Raw genomic sequence first — 20,920 nt, 5'->3', positions numbered from 1 at the left:
CTTTGCAAATCACAAGTAGCATCATTGTGGGTGCCAACGCAATGCTCTTAGAAGATGGGGGGCGCTTTCTCTCACGTAGGAGGGAGGTGACCAGGAGCCTGCACTCCTGGAAAGTGCTTTGCTGAGATCCCTTGGTGAGGGGCATCAGAAAACCGAATGGAAGAAGCCTTTTTGCCTAAAAACACCTCTAGGTAGATTTTCCAAGCAAGTCAATTCCATTAGCAGATTAAACACTATGAAACAGCTACGATGAGGGAACAGTGTAAGAAGGTTGGAAAGCAGTGGGGCAGCTGGCCTCCGCTGGTGGTTTATCTGCACTGATAAGACACGGGATGCTCAGAAGGCAACGTGTTAACAGGGGCAAAAGATCAAACCAGAAACTGAATCCCTGTGTGTCACGACCTTCTGCGTGCACGGGGAGCTGGCCTGAGCCGCTCACCTTTCTCCACCTGGGGGAGAGCCTGCTGCTATCAGACCTGCAGACGGGCACCTTCCAAAGTGCAGACAGCAGCTTTCTGCCCGAGGGGGTCCAGGTGACGTCCACCCCAGTGAGGGCGCCAGAGGAACAGCTGAGGGCTGGCCGCAGATAAAGCGAGGCCCTGGAGGTGTGCAGGGCAGGGGTGCTGGCCGTGGAGACATGAGTAGAGAAGTGAACGTAAAATGTTCACACGGTCATCATGGGGGGTCTCAGCTCAAGGACGCGAGAAGTTGGGCGTCCCCAGCAGACAGGACCTAGCGTGCAGGAGGGCGGACACCTAGCTCCCCGTCCCTCGGCTGTGCTCCACGCCATGCCAGGCGGGCGGGTCCTGGCTGTGGGACAGTGCCATGCAAACCCTCTGCTTCCGCGCAGATGTGCACCAGTGGAGTTGGACTTTTATTCTGGAATTCCAGGGGGGGGGGTGCTGGGAGGAAGGGAGTGCCTCGCGAAGTTCTGGGACAGAGATTTCCGTGTTGGTAGTGCTACCTTGTCAGCTTTCCTGAGGCCGCAGCCTTGGTTAAAATGTCCCGGCGCTCCCAGAGCCCTTCACTGTGGCTGAGGAGACAGCCTGTGCTGCCCTCTGACACGGTTCCCAGAATGCTTTCTGAGGCTAGCGGACACCGAGGCAGAGTTCAAGAATGTCGGGGCGAGGGAGAGTGAGGACGGACTTGGCACCGGCTTCTCAGAGCCTGGAAACAGCGTGTCAGCACCATCAGACGCGCCTCCCAGCCAGCCAGGCAAGCTCTCGCCCCACCCCGTGCACTGGAGCTTGGGTTCGTGTCAGTGGCAGCTGCACAGAGCAGCTGCCAAGCCTGCACCTCCCTGCCCAGGCTCACAGCACATTCTGCCCTGTGGTCTAGGGGCTCTGAAGTCACCCCGGCCGCTGCGCCCTTCCCGGCTCCTCCCTTGTCATAAATTTGGACCCCGGGTCTGCCCTCACCTCCCCTCTCTGAACTGTCCCCATTCTGACCTCGTGGAGGATTTATAAGTGAGGGGAGCAGAGCCATCATCTGCCCAGAAGGAACTTAGGTGCTGAAACTGGGTACAGGGAGCCCCGAGTGTGGTCCCTGAGCCTGGACAGAGTGGAGGAGGTGCACCTGGCACCGCTAGGTCAGTCGGCCGAAGGTGGGGTTCTTGCCTGCAGCAGTCTCCCCGTTGGTGAGACAGCCCAACAGCTTGTGTAGGAACTTGTTTATGTGTGTGTATAAGATATTTGCTTACACACACATTTCCCCCCAACTTACAGGTTGGATAAACTCCAAAAAAAAGTGGTTTCCGCCCTTCCGTGCCTTGGACCCGCCCCCTGCTCCCCGCCCCCCGACCCCACTGGGCTGCCCTCCGGCCCCCCCAGACACCCTAACTGCATTGGAGCTCTTTGCCTTCACGCCTTCGTTTCCTCTTTAAATACTGACCCTGTCGAACGGAGCCAGACCATAGAATCGGAAGCTACCGAGAGGCGTGTGGCCATCTGGCCTTGATGAAAACGCTCTCACCTGGAAAATATTCAGAATTTATCAAGTGCATGTATTCAGGATTCTTTAAAACTACCTCTTCAGAAGGCAGCCTCCCAGCAGGCCTCTAGGGAATGTGAGAGAGAGGCCGAGCTAGCAGTGCTCCCGTGTGGTCACTGGCTTTCAAGCTTACACCCCTGGCCAGGGCCCTCCATGTCTCCTGTCACAAACCTGTTTTCTGTCAGGCCCTCAGCGTCACCACCAGTGAAATGAGAACTTGGAGCCAGGAGGCCTCGTACGCCACCTGTGACTCGACAGTCCATGAGGCAACTTTCAGAGTGGTGGTAGGACTTCTGGAAATCCTCAGGAGGGGCTGCTTTGGGGGCCGGGATGTGGGTGTGGGAGCGACGCCCACGGTGACAAGCTGGTAAAGCCGTGGGGTCAGAGTGTGAGGGGCAGGTTAGTCAGGTGGGGGGCTGGAGAAGGATGGAGAACTTGGCAGATGAGCTTTCCCCAAAAAAATCTCGAGCTGTGTGGCCTCTGTCCCAGCCCCGTCCAAGGCAACCTCAAGGCTGGTGACGTCCCCTCAACTCTTACTGAAGTCGTATGGACAGGGACAGAGATGACATCTCGCTGTCACTTCTGTCTCAGGGTGTGTCTAGGCAGGGCTTATGTAAAACGGTTTCAGTCAAGAGGAACTTTCCAACATGTAAACCAACAGGATGATGATAAACACTGTTCGGCGGGACACTTGTGTGTGAAGCAGCTTAGCAGTGAGGGGTGTGCGCGTGTGTGTGCGTGTGCGTGTGTGCACATGTGTGTGCACATGCGTGTGTGTGTGTGTGTCCTCCTTTCTCTGAAATAATAGTAAAGAACTTTGGAGAGCTGTTTAGGTCTGCTTAAAACAGACAAACAAAAAACGTTATTGTATAAAGGTAATAAGAGATCAAAGTTTAAAACTCAATAGAATCAAGGAAAGAGTAGAGGGAAGGCAATAAAAATTGCTAACGCACCATCTGTAACCCCTGGGAACGCTCTGGGAGATTTCTTAGCTAATTGACAGTGCAGGGGGAGCTGCCTAACAGAATGTCACGAGCCAGCTTGCGAGCAGAGCAGTTGGCCTGACTGTTCTCTCCCAGGAACCTCCAGTGGGCCGGCCCTGCCCTTGTCGCCTCGGGATGCCAGCTCCATGAGCTGCGGCGCGCTCCCCCTGGCATTCCCAGGTGCCCAGGGCCCGGTGGCGAGTGCTGCTTCTCACGGTCCCAGGAGGGGTGCCCGGCATCCCTTCACCTGAGGGCCCGGATGACTTCAGCAGTGGCCCTGCCGCTGGCTTTCCAGGGGATTTCATCAGAACTGGGTGCGGTCCCCTCTGCTGGCACGGGCTGTCCTTGTTCTACGGCCTCATCCAAGAACAACTACTGATGGAGTCTGCGGAGGAGAAGCGGTCATTCCAGCCCAGCTGAGGATTATATAATGTGACCTGTTTGGGTGATGTCATTCGGAGCTCAAAAAGAGGGCCACGCTGTCACCTCAACGTGGGGCAAGTTGCACTGGAGAACAAGAGACCTGGGTCTCTGGAGTCGCTTCTAGAATGAAGGAAGGAAGGAAGGGAGGAAGGGAGGTTTGTTAAAGGGAAGTCGAGCACTCTGCCCGAGTCAGCACCAGGACAGCCAACCGAGTCCGGCCGAGCTGCGTGGCCGTGGGCCGTGGGCCGTGGGCCGGTGGCACTGGCTGAGGACCCTTTCGCATAATGCGCTCCCGTTCATGGGACACTTTCTCACTGCGCTGTGATCCTATAGGAAGCAGAGACCCAGGCTGTGGCCGACTCGCTCACTGTCCTGTAAACCTGATGGGGCGTCACAACCTGAGTCCTTAGCTCCCCGTTCCCTGCCATCACCCTCCCTCTGACACACCCACGTCGCAAGGCTGCCATAGAAATGAACCTGCGAAATATAGGGACATTGTGTGGCTTGGAACAGAAGAATGGATCCTTGAATTTGGGGCTGGCCAGCAAATCCCGGTGTGGGATCCATTTCTTTTTTTAATGACTAGACTTCATTTTTCACACCGATTTTAGGTTTACACAAAAACTGAGGAAAAATGCCAAGTTCCCATGTCCCACCCCGGGCACTCCCCATTATTAAAGTTTGGTGTTAAATGCGTGTATTTGTTACAACTGATGAAGCAACATGGATACATTATTGTGACCTGAAGACGCAGTTCACCTTCCGGCTACCTCTTGGCCTTGTGAGGACACGGATCCGCGTGACAGCAGTGCAGAAAGTCCCGCCGCCTCGTCCCCCTCCCCCAGCCGTCCGTAATTGGGATCCATTTCTTTAGTTTGGCTTTTTTTAAAAGACATGTAACAGATACTATAAATAGCAACTGCAGAGTCATTAAGCAGAGTGAGTGATCACTATCACCGTTTTTCACCCAAAGCAGCAGATTCAGGGTTGGGTTTGGTTTAGCTCTTTGCTGTGCTCTTAGAAAAGGGAGCTCTAAAGATTACTGTCTTCCTTTTCAGTGGAAATAGTCACCCTGATTCACAAAAGGGACAAATGATTTAAAGTTTATTGAGTGTGCTATGTCCCCGTCTTGGCAAGTTAAGGATTCTCTTCAATGCCCCCCACCGCCTCCTTCAGGCGTTTCCTGAGCGGTACATGGGGAGGCCAGGACCCTGTTTCCAGACCTCCCCTTCACCCTCTCATCACTTCTGTTACCTAAGCATCCCCAGGTATTCCGGAAAAATCTAGTTTATTGTCTTGCTTGGTAAGATAAGTGGAAATTCAGTTGCCGTTTGAGTTGAAAGGACAGGCTTTGCGTTCTGGAAGCTTCCCAGAGGGAGTTCTGAAGGGCAGAGCAGCAGGCCTCTCTCATGACCCTTTCTCTTACCCTCATGCCCTGCCCCACCCCCCAAAAAAAATAATCCCAATTCACTAGTCTGGCTATAGAAGAATAAGGGATTCGACAGTAAGTTTGTTGTGTGCATGATAAACAGAACTCTCTACCTGGGCGGACTTTCTCTGAGTTGGTGATTATCTCAGCTGTCTTTCTTAGAACAGCCGCTTCAGTTGAACCTGGGACAAAAAAAGACACTTCTCAGAATGATTAGCATTTGCATCATACAATCCAACTTCCTCTCCTTCCTTTCTTTCTCTCTCTCTCTCTCTCTCTCTCTCTCTCTCTCTCTCTCACTCACTCACTCACACACACACACACACACTCTCACTCACTCCCTCCCACACACAGACACACCCTCTTTCCACTCAAGGACATTTCAAGAGGTCAGTACCACCCCCGTGTCTAAGACTTCACTGTTTGCCTTTGCAGGGACTTTTCCCACTTTACCTAGAAAAGAGCTAACCAGAACCTTAGCACTTGTGGTCAGCCTGCTTCCGGCTGTGGCTGCAGTCGGTCTGTCTGCTGTGACAGAGGAAGCTCGCTGCCGGGAACTGCGCTGGCTGGACTGCAGGCGCGGGGCAGACGGTGCCTAATGACATTGGTATGTGAGGTGCCAGCAGCCACCAAGCGTGGAAAGCACAGGGGCAGCTCAGACCCAGAGCGACAGGGGCGGCTGGCAGATGCTCAGTGAACCCAGCAGCCACCCCAGCCCCAACACACACACACACACACACACACACACACACACACACACCCCACCCCCACCCCACCCCGGATGAATCCACGGGTAAACAAAATGTCTCGGTTGAACATGACTTTCTCAGAAATGCAGTAGAGGCCAAGACAATGAGACGCTTTTTATCTCAAATGGACACAAAGGCAGGATTCTGCAAATGCGTGTAGACCCCGAGACTCTGAGTGGCTGAACAGCTGTGGGCGACAGGCGTCCCCGAGTCATTTACCCTGAGACAAGCTCGGCATTTTGTGTGCATCTGAGCTGAACAGAAAGAAAGTGGCAGTGGTGCCCTCTCTGCTCCTGTACTCGTCCTTGGGGTGGTCACACGGGGTCACTCAGAGACTCAGACTCCGTCCACGGGGGTCCTGTGGGTGGGGAACCTCAGCCCACACTGGAGCTGACCCTGCTGTGCAGGGCACAGAACCCCATGGAAACTGAGGACTGCTTGGCTAGAATTGCTCATTTTCACTGCTGGGTGCTCTTTGGGAACCTGAGCTTTGACTTAAGAGCCCAAGATGACTAAGGGAAATACTGGCAGCACCCAGCATCTCAGGTTTGGGGATTCGCCCCCTCAGTAGAGGTGACAGCATGTGCCATGCGGAGTGCTGGACTTCTCTGCAGGCGAGCTGTTTGCGTGGTTTGGGCTTAGTGGGGCCACCACATCAGCTCTTCATTGTTAGGTATTCTTGTTGGAGGACAGCTCAGAGGGAGAGCCTGTAGGGCCGTCCTCGGTCAAGGTCACGGGGCTTCTACCTCTGGACTGGAGAACTGGAGGGTGATGGCTTATCCCTAGGGTCGAGCACAGGGCCCAGAGTGGCCTGCAGCCAATATGACATTTCCTTAAGGTCTTAGGTTTTATCTTTAAAATCTGATTCACTTTCATGTTTTGCCCCAGGGCATCTCCTGAGTTAAATATGAAAGTTTTGTCACTCGTGTACCACTGACTACAGTGGACATTCTAAAAAGCAACAGGCTTTCTGTCCGTGGCTTTGTGCACCCCTCGGGCAGGCCTCCACGCCCCAGGGTTGCAGGAGTCCCGTGTTTGGACGCACAGATAAGACAGGCAGGTTCTGGGTGCCTCTCAGCCACTGAGGCAGGAGCACAGGTGCCAGCAGCCACCTTCACGCGTGGAGCCCATTCACTCGTCCATTAGACCCTTTGAGCAAGGGCTGCAGGGGCTCCCAGAGCAAAGAGCCATGTCCTGGGCCCCGCCCACCACCACCATCCTGGCACCAAAGCACCCTGGGGGCAGGGACCTTGTCCTTCCCATCCTTAGAGCCTCAGCACTCAGCCCTGTGCCGGGCATCAAAATCGTGGATGGTCAGTAAACGGTCGGATGGAGCCTGCGTTTTGCATTGGCTCTAAGACCTTTCTGAAGTCGCTACTTGGGAGTCCAGGGGTCGCCTGTGCCGTTGAAGAAGGCGGAGGTCTGCCACAGACAAGCCCTCATTTTCATCAGTGGTTGTTTGGTCACTTGCTATTAGAATAAGGAAAGACTCTGTGTGCCTCACACTGGTACAGGCACCTGGTCAGTTTTCTGTTCTTCTGGAGACCTCACGAACGCGGACCCCGGTTGGAAATCTGTGTTTCTATTTTTACGGAGGTTTTGCAAAGCCAATGAACATATGAAGGATTTGAGAGCCAGGTTCAGATGAGCTCTCAGCCGTTTAGGCAGCTTAGCATTTATTTGCATGTCGGTGAGAACTCAGCTGCAGATGCCTCCTCGCTGCTGGCTAGAGCACCCCACATGCCCCATCCTCTACCCCCATCGCCAAGCAGGCGGGTCCCTCACAGCTCACTTCTTTCCTTCTCTTCTCCTCTGCCAGCGCCCCGTCCAGGCCCTCTCCATCCCGAACTCACGTCACTCCGTCGCTCTCCCACGTGGCATTGCAGCCTGAGCTGCCCTTCTCCCCTCGTCTCCAGCCTAACTGATCTCACGGAGCCAGTCCCGCCCACCAAGATGGCTCATGCTGGCCCCGAGTTTGGCCAAGCGCTAACCTTCCTTCAGGCCAGTGCCTTTCGGGAGGAGGATGCCAGCCCCTCGGTCAGTGGGGGTCGGTTCTCACTCAGACCCTCCTCTCTACGTTGAACAGAGCCCAGCCTGCTTCGTTCCATCCTTTCTTACTAGTTTTTCATTTAAAGGTCTGCTCTCCTTAACTAAAGTGCAAGTGCTTTGATGGTAGGAGCCCTCTCGACCTTAGGTTTCAGGGCCATTTCCACTTGAGGGAGGCCCAGCAGGCAGTCACCAGGCCATGGCTACTGCCACGTGTCCTCAGCACCGAGCACGTGGTAAGTGCTCCTTCGGTATTGTTGAATATGTTCTAGTTTTAGAAATATTTTCTTCCAAGGGAGCTAATAGTGCTTATACTTTTGATTTGACTCTAAAGAACTATTAACTATTTCCCCAAAAATATACTTGATAGTGGTAAACAGCAGGAAATTCTCAGGAGCCCCTTTGAAATACAGGAATTGGTTCTGTTCCCCACGCCCCGGAGGACAAGTTACCTTCTCATTCAGGGCTCAGCTTTCTGCACTACTGACACGTGCTGGGATCAGTGACTCCTGCACCCCCTCCTGGCGTGACATGCAGTCACGTCCCAGTCCATGTTGTGTCCACGTGCCCCTCAGAGCCCCACAGTCGCAGGGAGAGAGTAGGTCCTTCCTCTCCGGCGGCTTCTCCCCTGTGTGAGTTTCCAAAACAGAAGCAGCCTTTCTGGACCCCGGGCCCCTGGCAGCTGGGCCAGCCTTCCGCTCCAGGCTCATGACTCCATCAGCCCGGCCCACACCCTCTCTGCCCCTCATCAGCCCCCCACCCCATTGCCTCTTCCAAGCCATTAGGCTCATCCCCCCTGGAGTTGCACAGACCTTGAACTTGGGAGATTTCCTCGGTGGGCAGCGTGTCTGTGTCTGAGGAGCAAGCGACACAGGAGCTGTGGATGGAGTCAGGACAGGTGACCTCAGCTGCCTTGCAGTGCTGGTAGCACGCTTCATTGTTTCCAGACATCTGCTCCCCCTCCGCGCTCTGGACACACAGCAAAAAACCAATTACAGACCTGGCACGACTTGAGATGTTTTTAGACCGGCCATCTTCGAGATGGGAGATTTTGCCCAATGGTCTTTTGCCCATTGCTTTGTGGTGGGAAATTGATGAAAATGAGTACAGGCGAACTGAAGCCACGTGTGCATGCAGTGTTCATCGCAGGGTACTGGGTATGGGAGGGTAGAGTCATTCTGAGCAACTGGGCTTTACCGTTTAAGCATTTCTCATCAGGGCCCAGGCAGGAAACAGAATGCATTTATCATTCCTCGCTTGCACAAATATTGACCACGTGTGCACGGTGTTCTAGTCACCATGCTGAGGCGGCTTCCTGCCCCTATGGTGCTGACCGGCCAGTGAGCGCCGCCAACCTACTGGACGCCCCAGGTGCCTTCGCGAATGTTCTGAGGAGATGTGACGCCGTGTCACCAGTGTGCTCTGTCATCTTCCTGACATTTTCAGCTAGTTCTTGTTTGGCTTCTAATTGCCAGGTTGCCTTAGGTCAAGACACGATCTAACTGTCTCGCTTGCTTTTTGATACTTAGACATGTCTCATGGGATTTGGATTTTAAGGATGTTAATGCCTTCTAGTGTTGGCAACAGAGGTTGGCGAACTCCGGCCTGTGGGCCAAACCCGGCCTGCCGCCAGCATTCATAAAGAAAGGTTTATTGGAACACAGCTGCACCCGTCCATTCGTGTACTGTCTGGGGCTGTTTTCAGGAGACGATAGCAGCGTCATTGTGACAGACACTATATGGTCCAGAAAGCCAAAGATACTTCCTACCAGAAAATATTTACGTACAGGAAAATTCTGACCCCTCCTGTACACAAAGCAACAATAACAAGTTTTGCACCTGTGTACTGGCGGGGTAGGGGGTGGGCAGGTTTGTGTTAGAAGGTGTAGAGAGTTTATCCTGATGAGATCGAATGGTCCAGGTGAGAAGTGACACCCAGCACGTGTGGAATGAGTCCATTTCTCCCCCTTGTCTGGTGCTGATTAAGCTTTCCTTACCGTCCATCCCTGCCTCTCTCTACAAGCTTATCTATGAGGCGTGCTTTTTAGGAGGAAGGCGTGTGTGGGCAGAAGGAAGCGAGGCAGGAGGGGGAGTGTGCCCCACGACTTGTTAACCAGGAGAGAACGATGTTTTCAGGAATCTGCTGCTGCTGACGAAAGACAGGATGGAGACGGACAGGGGCCGGGGCTGACGGGGCCTTTCTCCTCCCCTCCGATGGCATCCGCCCTCTGCTTCAGGCTGCACGGCAAGAGGGGTTTCCATAACCTCACAAAGAGGGAACCTGAACAAGGAACCCAGGCCCCGTTTTCTGCCTCTTCACAGCCCCCTACCCGCGAACACACACATATATCCGTTAAATCCAGAACAGTCGGGATCTTAGAATTCATTTCACTTCCAGAGTGTTCGCCAATGATTTTCCAAGTATAGTGCTTTTAAAAATACAGAGCACAGTGTGAGGTGTCAGAGTAGCCACAGCAAATGGGGGGCGGGGAGTTATTGCTTCAGGGGGGTGGAGCTTCTCCCTTGGGGGGAAATGAGAAAGTCCTGGAGATGGGTGGTGGTCACGGCTGCACGGCAGTGTGAATGCACGAATGCCACTGAACTGCACACCTAAAAATGATTAAAATGGGAAATGTGTCATATGTCTAACCATCATTTTTTTAATTAGTTTCAGGTGTACAAAACAATGTGATAGTTAGACACTTATACCCCTCCTCCAATCTATTACCCCTCTGACATTGTCTATAGCTGTTACAATTCCATTCACTCTATTCCCTATGCTGCACTCCACATCCTATGACTATATATATATTTAATTATAGTTAACATTCAGTATTATTCAGCTTCAGCTTCAGGTGTACAGCGCAGTGGTCAGGCATCTACACCATCCATGAAGTGGTCTCCCTAATAAGACAAGTGTCCATCTGACACCCTACAAAACCTTTACAACATTATTGATTATATTCCCCAAACTGTCTTTCATATTCCCATGGCAATACTGTGGCTACCAATTTGTGCTATCTAACCCCCTCCCCTTCTCCCCCATCCCCACCGCCCTCCCATCTGGCAACCATCAGTTTTTTCTCTATATCTCTGAGACCATTTCTGTTTACTTTGCTCATTTCTTCTGTTCTTTAGATTACCACAATTTTAAAACCCCAAACTCATTAGCCACATACTTTGCCAAGATCAGATTCTCAGTGGCAGTATTCACATTTGCAGATTAGAAATCTTGTTTGGAAATCTACTTTTCCCCTGTATTTAACTTTAAAGCGACTTCTTCTAAGAATTAAGAGAGCCCCGTTATATTCAATTAAAAAGATATTTACTAAATGGCTAAAAAAAGACACAGGACATGAGTTCTGCAACAAACAGAGAGGCAGACTCGTGAAAGGACGCACAAAGACAAAACGACATGGTGAGATGGCCTGTGTCGTCCCGACTCCTAGACGTGACCCCTCCCCTTGTTTTTCTCTGTTCCAATGTGGCTTCCAGGAGCGAAACCTGGACTGGTTCCCCAGGATGAGGGCCATGTCGCTGGTGAGCAGCGACTCCGAGGGCGAGCAGAACGAGCTGAGGAGTCTGCAGGAGAAGCTGGAGTCCACCATGAAGCTCGTCACCAACCTCTCGGGCCAGCTGTCCGAGCTAAAGGACCAGGTAAGGGAGAGGCGCCACCTGCCTGCACACGCCACCCAGACAGAGCGACACACGCTACACAGACATGCCACATGCTTCACATACACACGCGCGCGCGCGCGCACACTCAACCACACACGCTCAATGTAATGAGGGAAAAATCAGTAGTGATCACGTGCAAGTGCTGACGTTTCTGTCACCTGGGTAGAAAAGGGACCGGGCCACAGAGGACAGACTCACTCAGTCCCCCCGTGTCCCCTCCACTCCCCTTTCACAGGATGAGCCCATGACCCTGCTTTCCACGCTGCTCAGGGCAAGGTTTTCACATGAAATACAAAGCTAGAAAATGGGAAAATGCAGACTGTTTTGATGAAATGCTGTAAAAAAAACATGCGTGTGACACGATACTCGGGTTACTTTTCTCACTGACAAAAGATGCTGTTTCGGGTTTGCTCCCTGCCCTCCAATCTACCAACTCTTTACCCAAGACATTTAAATTCAGCCCCCGGGATTAAACCATAGTCCTAGAGAAGTTCCTTTTGGTTCGTTCCTTGACCAAATCCCTGTCGAGTGGGCGCCACAGTCCAGGCTTCACGCCAGGTGCTGAGAATAAGCCAGCGAGAGGTGTAGACACGTCCCTGGCCTCACAGAGCACGATGGTCTGCAGAGGCCCCGCCAACAACCCGGCCACGACATAAGCGCTTTGCCCCTGTGGGCTGGGGACGGGCATCTGTGTCCCATCCTGGTTACCTCCCCCCTTCTGGCTGCCTTCACATGAACAGGTACTGTCACCAGGCAGTCGTCTAGTGACGGGAGGCAGCCGTGTGGTGGAGACGTGCGCCCTGGCCGTGAGCAGCTGCTCTGCCACAGCCGCCTGGGTAACCTGGGCAAGTCGGCATTCTGCACGGGGCTCTGCCAGCGCTTTAATCCGCTCTGTAGATAGAGCATTTTGCACAGCAAGTTGTGAAGCAAGGCTGCCCGGAGGTAAGGTGCCAGGTACACCCAGAGGTGAGGTGTTACTCTGAGGAACCTAAGAGCGAATGAAGACCCCGGCTGGAATCAACTCTCCGTGGAGAGGGTCTCCAGAGCCCCTTTTAAATCTTCCTTTGAATTCTATTTCTCTTCCAACTAAATTGTTCCAAACTGTGCCCCAGGATCCCGTTTGGCCTCAGGTTCTTGTCTTACACCTGGATGAGGGCGCAAATAGGAACGAATGAGAACAGGGGCCTTATTTATGAAGGCCGAGTACCGAATGTGGGCGGCCGCCGAGTAACCTCAGTAAGGAAAGCCGCGAACATGTAACCAGATTCCTTTATTATTTATTATTACCCCTGCTGTGAGACATGTGCCAGCCTCTCCACAGAACCGACTGATGCAGGAGGGCACTGTCTGCTCCAGCTGCTTCTGTTTGCTCCCCAAAGAGCCGGGTGAGCCCCCTAACACATCTAGCCATGCCTCCTCCTCCCTTCTGAGAGCGCTGTGGCTCCGAGAATCTGTTAAGTCAGATGTTTTCAATTAGATGCCAGGAACTCTTACAGAAGTGAATCCAGTACAGACTGGAGTGGAGGAACTGGTCAGTTCTCCACGCAGTGGTCCGTTTTGAGATGTGTCTCTGGTGGCGACGCCCCACGCGCCCTTCTCTGTAGGCGCGGCCTGTCCCATCCGTGCTAAGAGCCTGTTTCGAATTGCTCATGGGGGTGGGAACTGGAGCTGCTTCGATGCTCACGGTGCGGACCAGCAGCCTGGTTGAAGGAGTGAGCTGAGCGGAGGGATTAACAGAAAGAATCGGAAGGGGATGAGGTCACCCCAGGGCCGCAGGTGCCACCTCGCCTTGGTGAGGACACTAAGATACACACCCAGGCTCTCAGTGACAGTGCAGCTCCACCCTCCTTCAGGGTGGGGACGTTTTGCATGGCATATGTTTTTATTGTCACTTATTCTGTCACTGTACCATGTATGCCTTTCATGGCTGACTGTTTAAATTCTTAATTCGTGTTTTTCAAAAGAGCCGTAAAGTTTCAGAAGTCACATCCTGCACTGAAAACACTGTGGAAGAAAATTCATTGCCATTTTACACAGCTGAGCATAGTGGAGAGTTGGCATTTTTAAAATGCAAGGTAGAATTGTTTTTATTATGCCCAAATGTTGGCTTAAACAGAATATGTAAAACTTGACTTGATATGGGCTAAGGTTCATTAAATGACAGTAAAACCACTATGGTTTAAACTGTTTGCTTTCAGCCCTTTGTACATTTTTGTTTTAAAGTTGGCAGTTGGAGCCACTCTTCAGCAAACTTTTCCTCTGTGAGTGAATTTGAAATTGAACCATTTTTCCTTGGAAAATACCATAGGCTAAAAAGAAATAGGAGACCAGTTGCATATTTTCAAGTGCCTTCATCAGGACTGATCTGCTTAGGTTTTCAAGTGTCCAGAATTACAGGGAAATTTCAGCATAGCTGCATTTATTGGGGAAAATTTGCTTCTCTCAAAAGGAATTAGTCAACATTTCCTTTTGACTATGTAACAAACCTTTAATGCACTTATTGAGAATTAACTTATTGAAAAGATTTGGATTTTATTAAATTTGGCATGTAACAGTCATGAAGATTTCTTAAATTGTTCTGCGTAAGAAGCCACACACGTTACGAGAGCTGCTGGTGCCCAAATGGTCATGTGAGAGCTCCTGCCCTCTGAAGGGAAAAAATTTCGAATTCAAAAATAAAAACCCCACAAATGATTAATGAGCAAGGAACGCTGATAGATATTTTTTTTTAACAGCTATGAAAGAATACCATTCACTGATAAAGTGCCGGAAAATACAGAAATTGCTTCATCGCTTAGATATGTTTTCAGATGTTCTGCTCCGAAAACCACGGAACAATAACAGCTTAAGTGTGAAAGGCTTTGGTTTTCATCTTTACTGTTAGGGACCGCTTTGGTTGTTGCTTTCTTATAAATACTAATTTGAGGAGAAAACATTCTCCTGGAGGACTTGAGTAAAAGCCTGGTTGGCGCTGTCCGTTTCCCTGTTACTGCCGAGAACAGCCTACCCCGATGGTTCCTCAGTGTGACTTAACAACGCCTTTCCTCCCGAGAGATTCTGAACGTTAAATGTGATTCTCTTACATTCTTATTCCAAGGAGGAGAACTAATGTAAGAACCTAAGTGGGGTTTTTTTGTTTTTTGCATGTTTTCTTCATAATGCAAAAGAGCAAATACTGAGAGAAGGGTTCACTCTCTTGACAAGGTGACTGGCTTCCTAGAGGACAGTGACCCTTACTTGTGAGGAATACAAGAAGTGCTTGAAAATTCAGGTCCGATTAGCATGTTACAGCGTTTGGCATTTGTCGTGCAAGCGGGTTATCTGGGTAACATCAAGTGCGGGAGGAAGGAATTACAAATTCCAGCTGGCCAGTTGGAAATGGAATGTCTGGCAAACCTTACTTAATGTCTGGGCTCCTTACACGGTGCCGGGACCCAGGGGACATCTGCCCCCAGGTCCCATCATTGGCCTGTACCAGTGGGAGACAGCAGGAAACGCCCCGTGACCCTGGGCACAAGTGAGGCTTCACGGAGCACAGCGAGCCCCTAGCTAGTCCTCTGCGAGGTCTGGAGGGTCCGAGGAGTCGAGTGTCACCAGTCTGACAAGCAGGTGCCTTCCGAGCTGGCGGAGAAATGCAGTGGGGGCTTCCGAGGAAAGGAGCCAGCATGAACAACGGCATGCAGGGCATGGCATGCTCGGGGGGTGGCACCGGGCTGATTCAGCTCATCGTCTGAACCACCGTGTATGAAACACCTACTGGCCAGCTGCAGCCCAGGTGCTGAGGGAACAAGATGAAGAGAATCTATTCTCTTTCTTCAAGGGACTACCACTAGAGTGGGAGACAAATAAGTAAATAGATACGTTATAATTCAACGTGGTAAGTATGTAACGGGGATATGAAAAGATTGCTCGGGGTGAAGAAAAGGGAGCGATTCGTTCAACCTGACCTCAGGGAGCGGACTGGAGCAGTCGCCACGGAAACGCTCAGAGGTGGTGATGCGGGAGCTTGGTCTCCAGGTCTGAGCAAGTTTGCCAGGTGAGACAGGAACAGAACTCTAGGATGCAAACAATGTCCGTACAGTTACGTGACATCAGTATAATTAGCTGCATTCAGCAGATGCTTTGGTTTGAGTTCTCAGTATTTTCGGCTCATCCTATGATTTCGTGGACTGTAAACATTAAATCGGGTTACTAGTGTCCCGGCTGCTTGGAATCTGAGTAACCATGACCTTACTGCGGCACGAAAGCAGGTTTTCCAAGACTGTTTGGATCTGTTCTAACCAGGCTGAGGCACTGGCGAGCTGGGAGGCCTCCTTCCTGTGCCAGCCGGTATCACTGAGGCCCGTCCTGCTCTTTTGCACCGGCCACCGAGTGTTTCCATGAGAGACCTCTCGTGGGGGTGGCTGCGATGGCCTCTGCTGCTTGTTTAGACCAAGTCAGAAGAAGGCCAGCTGTGCTCAGGCTGCTCTGTGTTAGACGGAGATGAAGGCGGGCTCTGCTTCAAAGGCTCATCAGCTCAATAGGAAGTCAGCATTTTACATGCATCTGCTACAAACGGGACAGTTCACGCTCTTCAAAGCAGGCTTCTCAGTATTAGAATTTTGAATAGTTACCTTAGAGCTGAATCTGATGGAGATTTTGTCTTGTCAATGTTGTTTCGAGTGTCCAGGGAAGACAGATTGAGGATATGCTAAGGGTAGACATTGGTCATTATTTCTATTTGTTTTGATATAGGTAACAGTAACAGATAATAGTTATGCCTCAAATCAGGTGTGTGTGTGTGCACCTGTGTGTAGGGAGGTAGAATTGAGCTGATGAAGCCCGGAACGGCGCGAGTTTGCACTCCTAGGCCAGGGAAACCTAACCGGCCAGCAGTGTTGATCTGGGTTTCTCACCGGCCAGTTTAGTCCTTAGGGGTTTTGTTTTGTTATTGTTCCCTCATAATTGTAAATGGGTGATGCCCGCTGGCAAAAGGGCCAAATACTTGAGCAGGCGTCCTGTCCCTCTCATGTATTAGTCACTTAAATAACAGCCAATCTGTGGAAAAGGCCATGGTGGATCAAAACAGAATTTAGACAAACGTGTGTGCCTGCTACGTGCTCAGCCGCAGACACTCTTCATCAAGATCTTCTCATTTGAGAAAAATCACATATGTACCCAAAATACTTTTATTTAAGTGCCAAGTGTATGACAACATATCCACAGTGACATTGACCTCTATTTTTGAGAAAATCAGTGAAAAGCTCTCTAGAGCAGGTGTGTTCCCAGACCAGCTACACCACCTGGGGCAAAATCGCAGGCCTCCCTGAGGCCCTTTGATCTGGGTTGGAACAAACCTTCTGGGTGATTCTGGCTTTCCGTTAGCCAACGCCAGCGTTTAAGAACCACTGTTCTAGGAAAACAGAAAAGAAAATTAGGTATGTATTAGGTACTTGAAATTACCAGGAATGTGACTGGCTGAGCTAAGGATTCGGCCGTAACTACAGTAGGGAGCTTTCAGGTTGATGGGGTAGGGAGGGTGACGGGGTCTTCATCCCAGGAAGATGAACCCAGGAGATGAGGGCAGGCCCACTGCTGAGGTGGGGGGCCGGGAAGCGGGAAGGGAGGGGCTGTCAGTTGAAGACACATTTGCTACAAGGGGATAGGGTTTTAGAGGCGGTTAAGAGAACGATCGAATGGCCAAGAGATTGAAAAGTCAAGACATGCTGATTTAACAGACGGACACCAAGCTATGCATACATAAAAGGTCATCTCAAATACAACTAGTTAATTGATAGACAAGGAAAAAGCTGTCATGGCCAACTTTGAAAGATCTCAGCAGCTTTACATGGAAGCTTTGAATACAGTCTCCTTCAATAGGGGTTAAGCCCACCAAGATCCCTAAATCCACCAGAAAGCTTGAGATTAAGTTTGATTGGATTCCCTCTCAAGGTTACCTGCCAAGGGCATAGTTGGGGGAGGGGGTGGGATGTGAGCTAAGTATCTGAAGTGTCAAGGCAGTCAGATGAATGAATTGCTGATTACATCACATGGAGAAGATGCGGGTTGGGTTCCAGACCACCCCAGTAATGCGAGGATGGCAGTAAAGCGAGTCGTAATCTTTTTGCTGGTGGAGGGTCTTGCCGTCAGTTTGTAAAAAACACGACATCTGACAAATGCAGTAAAGCGAGGCGTGCCTGGAGTCTAACTGTGAGTTTACTCCACATTCTCCTTAGCTGAATCTCAAGTGTACTGTCGTGTGTAATGTTTCCTTTCCAGATTTGTCATTCATGTAAGGAAGCTTTAGAGGCTAGCTGGAATATCCTCAATTAGCTCTTTATAAAAAGCTACCTTTTGGAAATACTGACTCCATGTAAATCGTCTAAATTTTAACAGAAGGCATTTCACAGGAGCCTGAAAATAGTATTTTGATTTGAAAGGAAAAGGCTGTATTTTCAATAAGGAAAAATAAGCACTTTAAAGTTGAACTTAGGTAAGTTATTCTTGTTTTGTGTTCGCTCAGGATATTTTGTACCAAAAACTAGTGCAAGTGAGAATTGAGATTTAAGCACCGACCATGTGACAGACCCTTATTGAGAAATTCACACAACATCCTTTCAGTTCTCCGCCATGAGAGGAAGGACCGTGCTAATTGTATGAACAGAGAAACAGACTGAAAAGTTAAATAACATAAAACCATAAGGACCTAGGCCAGTCCGATTCCAAAGCCCATGTTCTTTTTACCACTCCACCCCAATACCTCTCTGATTTTCGGAAACAGCAGGTCTAGGAACAGGACCTTCGGCCACTTGTAGACAGTTGTATCATTTTATCTAATGTGCATTTCCTACAAGCCTTTTTATCTTAACTGACTCAAATGCCCAGCATCCAATCCAGGGCTAGGACCAATGGGTTACAAAAAATGTGAATGCAGGGAATGACATGTGCCCCCAGGTCAGAGCTAGACACCATCCACCTGAGAGCTGGTGTCGTCCAGCAGCCAAATGACAGGACCACGTCTTGTGCTGGGTTTCGACAGCACTCTCACTGGACCCGTCTAGGACTGGGCCCTCCTGCCCTGGCGCGGTCCTCGGGGTCTGGCGGGGCCAGAGCACGACTGTGTACCTGGAGCTCAGTGGGGTGTCAGAGCGTTCCCCGGCTTCCCAGATGTGCTGCCTCCTGCTTCTCTCTCAAGCTGAACCCCCCAGCAGTCCCTAGATAGAGGACAGGACCCTGCAGGCCAGGGATCATCCCTCGGGAGGGGCCACGGGGCTCCAAACACACTGCCGCCCTCGATAGCTGCTGAGCTGTGCCTGCTGTGCAAAGCCCCCATTTTCCAATGAGTCCGCATCGCTTGGAAATGGCTCTGGGAAGCAGGCGAGAAGCCTGTGCTTCTGTTGCCTTTTGTTTCTTCCTGAAACAAGTAGCAGGCGGTCCTTGTGAATGTCACGTTGCATGACGAGGTCACAGAATTCCCCCTTCTGCCGAGAAACATGTTCTTTTTGAAGTTGTGTGTGTGTGTGATATAGTGACAGGACACTATTTGTAGAAAGTGGGTTTCAGTACAAACCATAACCACAGAGGTAACTCTATGGTTCAGGATATGATTTGACGTACAGGAAGTGTCTGGGGCTAATGATGAAACTTTTTAACTTTCCAGATGACAGAACAAAGGAAGCAGAAACAGAGAATCGGTCTTCTAGGACACCCGCCTCACATGAACGCCAACCCACAGCAACCAGCATAAGCAAGTGAGCTACAGCAGCGCGGTTCCCTTCTAATGCTGATTAGCGTGGGGTGGCCGCTCAGCCCTGACGCCCCCCCGAAGGGCGCATTTATGTTCAGTACATTTGTAAATACTCAGTTTTATACTGTATGTATATGATTGCTACTCTCCAGGTCTGGATATATGTATTGTAATTAGAATTGTTGGCATGATGAAATTTCATGTGTGCCAAAAATATTAAATGCTTTTTTTGGAAGGACTAAAGAAAGCACCTGATTTGCACTTGAACCAGAGTATAGATTAAAAACTACATGACATGTATTTTGTATTTAAAACTAGAATAGCCAGTATTTATGTTTTTTTTTTATAAAACTGTGCAATACGGATTATGCAATCACAATAAATTTGTAACTCCTGGGTGTCCTAAGGGACTGCACATCTTTGAAGCTGGTGTTAAAAATGTAATAAATGGTTATATATCAAATGATGCTGCTGCCAAAATCATACGAATAGTACGTCTGAGGCCCCTGGGCATTCTGCATCATAGAATTACCCTGTGCTGATACGTTTCTCGTGGCTAATGGCACTAGTGCCTCTGTCTCCTAGTGACAAAGCTCCAAGCCTATGAACTGTCGAGTCAGCATTCATTTTAAGAAAAGCAACTTTAGTTTCAAAGATACTTTTAAGCTTCTGAATTGATCATTTAAACTATTTCTTTAAATAAGAGCTACATTAGAGGCTCAGACTTGAGCGTGTGAAGTTAACGAATCTTTTAAAGGGAACTTTTTATGCAGCGTTTGGGGTACATGCATACTGCCGGCCAACCGTGTCATCAACTAGGTGAGTTCCAGTGTCACATTATGAAGGAATGAATGATTGACGGTCCCTAGAGGCCTAGGCCAGACAGGCGAGCTGGATGCATTCTTCATCTGAACAACATGCTGCCGTAGCTAAGAAGCAACGTGTGATCCAGAGGAGATGAAATACGGTGACCCTGTTTGAGCTCAGAGTTGAACACTGACGTTATTCTTGTGAAAGAGCCACGTCTTGGTTTTCTTGGTCACGTGATTTCTTTCATTGATGGATGAAAAGTATGAAAGGAAACGTGTATGTCCGTTGCTTCGTTTTGTACATGGGTCTCATTTTACAAGAGAATGTCTCTGCAAAAAAGTTTAAAAATGTATTGAAATCAGAGTTCCAAAATGAGTCAAGTTTGTAAATGCATATATAAAAATACATATTTAATAAATGATGCAGAATCATACACAGTGACCGGCTGCTGGCTGTTGTTTGGGCATTCCTTTGCGTGCTAACGGCTACTCCGATGTATATTTCCTTTAGGGCCAATTTAAAGTGCTGCTGCTTTGTTACTAGATGAATTCAGGAAATGCCTGAACTGATGAGAACCGTGAGGAGGACAACCTGAGCACACCGGGCGTGTCTGAGGCAAACCCAGTCCTTCATTCTTCTGGACGAGCAACAGCCGGGCGTGGGCACCCAGCGCCACGTGGGGACGGGGGAGGGCTCTGCCGAGGCCCCTAGGCTTCGCGCGGGCGCTTCCTCTTCAAGTTGTTTGGTTCGTGACCAGTGTTTAGTCAGGGTCCTTCTGCAAGACCATGGAGACGGTTTACAAAGCTAACGCTTCTGTCCGAGGTCAGAAAGCTGGTTCCCTCCTCAAAGCGCCTTGCAGGTCTCTTGAGGCCCCGGTTTTCCCCAGGCCTCGGTACATAACCAACGCTGGAACCGGGTCGGGATTCAATTCCCACTGAGGGACTGGTTTCCTAACCGGTGCTTTTACTTTATAAATTTGATAACTTACAAACACAAGGGAAGAACCTCCCAGTGGTGGAGCATCTGTCTCTACACCGCTCTTCCCTAATCCGGCAAGCCCAGGACAGACACACGGAGCTCTCAGCAA

General features: G+C 50.3%; 1 protein-coding gene across 1 annotated transcript in view; it reads left to right on the top strand.

The window, feature by feature from the left end:
* ITPR1 (inositol 1,4,5-trisphosphate receptor type 1) overlaps nucleotides 1–20,274 on the top strand; it is a 304,897-nt gene extending 284,623 nt beyond the window's left edge. The window contains exons 57-58 of the mRNA XM_019667129.1: nucleotides 11,115–11,276; nucleotides 18,937–20,274. Coding sequence (XP_019522674.1) covers nucleotides 11,115–11,276; nucleotides 18,937–19,023 — 249 coding nt within the window. The 3' untranslated portion in view covers nucleotides 19,024–20,274. The remainder of the gene's footprint in view (nucleotides 1–11,114; nucleotides 11,277–18,936) is intronic.
* Nucleotides 20,275–20,920: the final 646 nt, after the last annotated feature.

The sequence above is a fragment of the Hipposideros armiger genome, unplaced genomic scaffold (genome assembly GCF_001890085.2).
Source record: "Hipposideros armiger isolate ML-2016 unplaced genomic scaffold, ASM189008v1 scaffold_483, whole genome shotgun sequence".
Classification (NCBI taxonomy): domain Eukaryota; kingdom Metazoa; phylum Chordata; class Mammalia; order Chiroptera; family Hipposideridae; genus Hipposideros; species Hipposideros armiger.
The sequence above is the reverse complement of the archived record's forward strand: the minus strand, read 5'-3'. Positions and strand labels throughout refer to the sequence as shown.